Raw genomic sequence first — 6,000 nt, forward strand, 5'->3', positions numbered from 1 at the left:
AATAGCTTTTTCACGTGACAATATATGATGATTCTCAAAAGAAAGTGGTACCAACATACTGACAAGAAATGTATGTGTTATGTTCAACCTGAGCAGACTATCTATAACCTAAGAGAACACTGACTGAATGGTCAGAGAACACACAGGCCAACACAGAAATGAGAAGCATGTGGCTGAGACTGATAAGGTGTGTGAGAGAGAGAGAGAGAGAGAGAGAGAGAGAGAGAGCACAGAGTTAGAGTGAGATAGAGAGCAGATGAGTTAGAGTGAGAGAGAGCAGATGAGATTAGGGTGAGACTATAAGAGCGAGAGTGAGAAGTTAAAAGACAGAGGGCTAGAGAGAGTGAAAGAGAGGGGATGAGATTAGGGTGAGACTATAAGAGCAAGAGTGAGAAGTTAAAAGATAGAGGGCTATAGAGAGTAAAAGAGAGGGGATGAGATTAGGGTGAGACTATAAGAGCAAGAGTGAGAAGTTAAAAGATAGAGGGCTATAGAGTTTGAGAGAGGGGATCAGAACAGTTGTACATACTGCTAGGTTCGTCCCCGTGGTGTGGCGCCATAGGCTCCGCTGTGGGACAGGAAGAGGACACACAGGTGAGGAGAGCAGGGGACGGACACACAGCCGACATGGACACACAGCATCAGAGCGAGGGGAGGGGCCTGACCACAGGCCCAGGAGGAAGTGGGAGGGGCCTGCGATGGGGCTAGGGACACGCTATGGATGGGGGCGGGGTCAAAGCAGAGAGAAGGCTGGTATGAAGCAGTGATAGGGGACAAAGTATGAAGAGACAGATAGAGGACAACACAAGACAAGGCACAGGAGCTCGAAGAAGACGCGAACAGAAGAGAGGGGAAGATGATGAAAGATGATGAAAGGAGGGAGGAAGAACACAAAACACTGGACAGAGAAGATGGGTGGACAGGAATTTGAGATACACCAAGACAAGGACAGACAAAGACAAGGAAAAAGACCAAACAGGCGAGACAAGGCACAGCACAACACCAAACAATACAAATGTCCAATGATCAGAGAGACATCTCCGATGGCGGGGCAGACCGTTACAGCCCTCTAATGTGTGCACACCTCATAAAAAAGATTTAAATAAATGGAACATGCAAAAGAAAAAGGCATCAGAAAAAAGAACAAGAGAGTAATATGTGAACAGGAGTTTCATTATCCGGGTGTGAAATGAATAGAATTCTGTATGAAATAATAAATCAGAGAAAGATCATGCTTATCATGCTCTGATAAGTAAACAAAGAAAGAATAAAGGACAAAAAATTAAGTGCATCAAAACATTTAAAAGTATTGTGAATATAATTATGCTATATAAATGCTATATTAAAGCAAAAAAATGAAATGAAACAAAACAAAAGTCATGAATGTAAAATATGATCTGAGTATAGTTGGAAGAAAGAAACATACTGGCTCTTATAACTGCCACTTCCTAACACCCTCACACAAAGGGCTGATGTACGTGTTAACGGTCCTGTTGCATTTCATGCATGTTGTGAGATGATCTCTGCTATCCTGCTCGTTACACTGTTAGACTAACATTAGTTCATCGATAAAGTTTATTCTGTATAATTCACCCATCTACCCATCCACCAATCAATCCATTCATCCATCCATCCTTCCATCCATCAATCCATCCATCACCCTGACTGATAAAGGCATTGGTTATATTCTCTGTTAATGTTCACTCTCTTTTATTCTTTCACACATTGTAAATTACAAATGTAATTACATTACATTTGCATCTGCCATTACCATGATCATTCGAACTCCAGGAATACAAAAAAAATGCACAACAGATAAAAATCTTTCCATAAATTATAGCAGGAAGTTGCTACTGTTCAGCAAACGTAATGCTACGAGTACCAGGTGTATGTAGCAGTGCTGACAGTCGTACGGCAGAACGGCGAGTTAGAAGCACGAGTCTTACCTGGTAGCCCGTACTAAGTCTGGGCATTGAGGCTGCCCTCCCTTGGCCCTCCAGACTGGAGATAGTCCCTACGTCAGAATCATTCTCCATATTTGACATCTCTACTATGTCCTGCAAGGTCCACACAGGGTACAGAAACACAGACAGACACACAGATACACATACATCACAACATTCATAACACAGAGATATTCACACGCAGTGTGGTTCCACACGGACACAAATGCGCGATGAAAGATGAGCAGGAATAAAAACGGTTCTGGTTTCAGAGTTGCAATTATACACCTGGAAATGAGTGGGTGTCTTAGGCCCAGAATCAAGGGGAAAAAACCTACGTTTTAAAAGAAGCAAAGATTGACAATGGCTGGTGTCCACTCATCGTGTGAAGAGACCAAACACAACTCCGCTTCTTGTGTCTCCGTTGGTGTAAAAGTACTGAACTCGTCTGACTGGTGGGAACATGCAACCTGTGCAGGTGAACCAGACGCAGCAGGCCACCCACTCTAACACACCCCCGACACCATCTCACAGGAACGGAGGCTGGCACGCCAGAGCCCCACTGTAACTCCACTGAAAATCTTTCAGTACATTGTGCATCGAGGATCAGAACAGTTGCACAGAAAAAAAGAATAATGATTCTGAAAGAGTGCCAGTGACCTGCGGTGTCCCTACGGTTCGATTCTCACTTTTCGTCTTGGTTCATTCTTACGAGACTGTGGACTACCACAGAAACACAGACGCCCTTCACATTTACTACTGAGTAAATCCTTCCAAACAACTACCGTTCCATCGACTCACAGTGCCTTGAGCACCACACTAACCTGAGGGATAAAATGTTCTGCACCTGATTAAAGATCAAACAGAGATATCATATAATTGGGAACAGTAAAGACATACACAGAATCATTTAGCACATCTGCATGGTATCACCTAAGAAACATTAACAAGAGATTTCTTGACTAAACCAGACCTGGAGAAACTTGCCAATGCTTTTATTTCTAGCAGGAGTGATTACTGTAATGGTCTCCTAGGAGACCATTATCCAAAAAGGACAAGCAAGCAGTTTCAGTTTATTAAAAACGTATCTGACAGAGTTCTCACTAGGAGCACAAGAAGGAAACATCACCCCTATTCTGAAGTCCTCCCCCACGCTCCCTGCATGTTTCACGGCTGATGTCGAGGTTTTATTAGTGGTCTATAAGTCATCTGTAGGACAAGTAAATCACTGGTGGCTTAACTTTGTATCTGGGTTATTTATCCAGACTGTCGGTTCTGTTTAAGGGTCGTGCTACTTCATTTTAAGCTCAACAATGCATTTATTCTTTTGATTCCTAATGTATTCTATTTTTAGATTATGTTCAGTCTTTTTTAAACCTTGCCTTTCAAGTGGATGCTACCTAGTCACAAAACTTTTCATCCTTTAACCATTTTTGTTAAATAGACATTTTCTTCCATTCTTATCTCCTCTCCCAGCAGTAAGGACTCACAGTTCCATACATTTAGCAATGCAGGAAAGTACAACGTGAAACCACAAAACTGAATTAACTTTCATTGTAATCAGTATAAAGATAGCCATAGCTATTTCTCTGGAGGCCTTAAGGCATTATTTTAAAATGTGAAATAGTTCGAAACAAGATGGTCTGACACATGGGTGAATTTTCTTGACAGTAGACTGCAGCGTGCGCTCTTGACCAGACTGCCACAGAAGCTGAGTGCTGGTTATTGATTCGAGGAGCCTGGTACCTGAGGTTTGGTTGTGTTTGGCACGTCTTCTGAACGCCCCCGCTGGACAGAAACTCTGGATCTCTGCTGTTTCCCTTCCCAGGAAGCCTCTCCTGGAGGAGGGCGTTTCAGGGCACTACACTGGCTTTGTCTTTGATTACACAAACACACACCCACACACCCACCAGCACATGTGAATACACACACAAAGTTCATTCATTATTTATTCAATTTCTCCTTTTAGTCACCTACTAATCCACACCCCCTCAACCCAATCTTAGGTGATCTTTATTCTCAACCCAAATCTATCCTGTTGACTAAAATAGTTTCTCACTACTGTGAGTCATCTTACACATTACTAATAGACAGTCAGTCACGCATTTTCTAATATTAAGTATTTTTCAAACAAACAATAGCAGTCAGAGACACTCACACTGCCTCCCCATTGGTCACGAGAGATGTGGTGGGCGGGAGCGTTGGCTGAGCAGCTGCATCCATTTGACAAAGGGGTGGCAGCCTGCCACTCTTGATTGGTGGTTCGTAGTCATGTAGGTGGGTGAGAGGTAGCAGGGGCTTGAAGAGGGCCCCTATCTTACTCTACAGGACAGAGAGACATTTGCCTTAGGAACAAATGAAAAAAGAGGGGGGGGGGGGGTTATAGCGGTGTGTGGGGGCGGAGCTTCGTACCTGCGTCCCTCCTGTGGATTGCTGCTGCTGTAGACGCTTGGCTCGATTCTGCTTGTAGTAGTCAAAGATCATCAGGGCGGCATACACCTTTCCAACGGTCAGCTCGTTGTCTGATACACACACACACACACACACACACACACACACACACACACACACACACACACACACACACACACACACACACACAGACACAAGACTTTAGCAGCCACAGGCCTCTACCAGCTACTCTCCATTAATCCCGAGTGTTCAGTAGAAGTCCAGGTTTACAAATGAGTCAGATGAGGTAAGACACTATAAAAGACAACAATTACATTAAGCAAATTTTTTTTAATTATATTATAAAATCAATTTCTCAACATCTTGTTGGCAACTATACACAAATAAAATATCCTTATTGAAAAATCATTGATACTGTACTTTCATTTTACCGTTGAAAAAAGAAATTAATGACCACTAGATGGCAGCAGATACACATCACATGAAAGGTACTAAAAATTATTCAAGCGGCAAACTGCCTTCATAACGTTGTAATATTGCCTTCCGATTGAAAAGCCATTATTGTTTTCATAACTGAACCATGACCATAATTCAATAACCATGCAGGGTCAGGTCCCATGGTCACATGATCTTGTTTCAGTTGAGCTAATACCAGCATTTCAACGTAGGGTTCACCCAGAATGCAATGGGAGGGCGCTCACGTTTATGAGGGGTGACGAGCAGGTCCAGAGTCTTGGCTGACAGGCTGGGCCACACTTTATTAATCTCCCTCCTCAAGTCAACATCACACAGACGCTGAGCGAGCACACCTGCCAATGAGAGCAGACTGTCAGGTGGAGGGGAGATGGGCGTAGCCTACCTGGCTGTCTCTGGGATGAGGGGGCGGGGCACGCACCTGATGCCAGTTTGATGTCCAAGGCGGTGCGTATGAGGGCCATCAAGGTGGACGTGAAGTGAACAGTGTTGTCGTCGGCGATGGGCATGTTCATCCTGACCAGGCGCTGCGGAGGAATCGATCACACGGCTCAGGAACACGCAATGAACATACTACACGTGTACTACACGCATACTACATGCTTACTACACGCATACTACACGTGTACTACACGCTGGCCTTTCTGGAGCGACTGGGTGCGCGCTGGCGTGCGGGTCAAACGCTGTCAAATGAAGGAGCTCGCCAAAACGCACAGGCCGCAAGGGCTCGTGGGAAATGAAGTCTTAATGTAAGACATCTTCTGTGAATTTCAGAGGTCTTATTGCAGCGCACCGAGTGACTCCAAGCACATCTGAGAGAAGAGAGGGAGGTGGAGTCAGAAAGTGCAGTCGTGATATGACGGGGAACATGGGGAGTACAGGGATTAGGGATTAGGGAATAGGGCTTAGGGATTAGGGAAGATGACCAGTGTGCATGCCATGTGATGGACAGCGTGTTAGCCTTTGGCAGTTCACTCAAAGTTTTTGATAGCAGTGCATATGATTCTTATTATATTCATAAAACAACAACTGATCAGGAAAATGTGGATTTAAGACTCTTTCTTAAGCAAAGCACTCGATCTCGCTCTTGATTTAAAAACAGCTGCACACAAAGACCACAGATTGCTGTCCATGTAGATTATGCACACACAGTTAGTCACAGATCAAACAC

General features: G+C 44.1%; 1 protein-coding gene across 1 annotated transcript in view; it reads right to left on the reverse strand.

The window, feature by feature from the left end:
- Nucleotides 1-6,000, reverse strand: part of cacna1bb (calcium channel, voltage-dependent, N type, alpha 1B subunit, b) — a 131,559-nt gene that overhangs the window by 6,733 nt on the left and 118,826 nt on the right. The window contains exons 41-47 of the mRNA XM_076980781.1: nucleotides 5,251-5,356; nucleotides 5,057-5,164; nucleotides 4,356-4,465; nucleotides 4,102-4,265; nucleotides 3,690-3,819; nucleotides 1,947-2,057; nucleotides 530-568 (exon numbers count right to left, since the gene is read on the reverse strand). Coding sequence (XP_076836896.1) covers nucleotides 530-568; nucleotides 1,947-2,057; nucleotides 3,690-3,819; nucleotides 4,102-4,265; nucleotides 4,356-4,465; nucleotides 5,057-5,164; nucleotides 5,251-5,356 — 768 coding nt within the window. The remainder of the gene's footprint in view (nucleotides 1-529; nucleotides 569-1,946; nucleotides 2,058-3,689; nucleotides 3,820-4,101; nucleotides 4,266-4,355; nucleotides 4,466-5,056; nucleotides 5,165-5,250; nucleotides 5,357-6,000) is intronic.

The sequence above is a fragment of the Brachyhypopomus gauderio genome, chromosome 18, assembly GCF_052324685.1.
Source record: "Brachyhypopomus gauderio isolate BG-103 chromosome 18, BGAUD_0.2, whole genome shotgun sequence".
Lineage (NCBI taxonomy): Eukaryota > Metazoa > Chordata > Actinopteri > Gymnotiformes > Hypopomidae > Brachyhypopomus > Brachyhypopomus gauderio.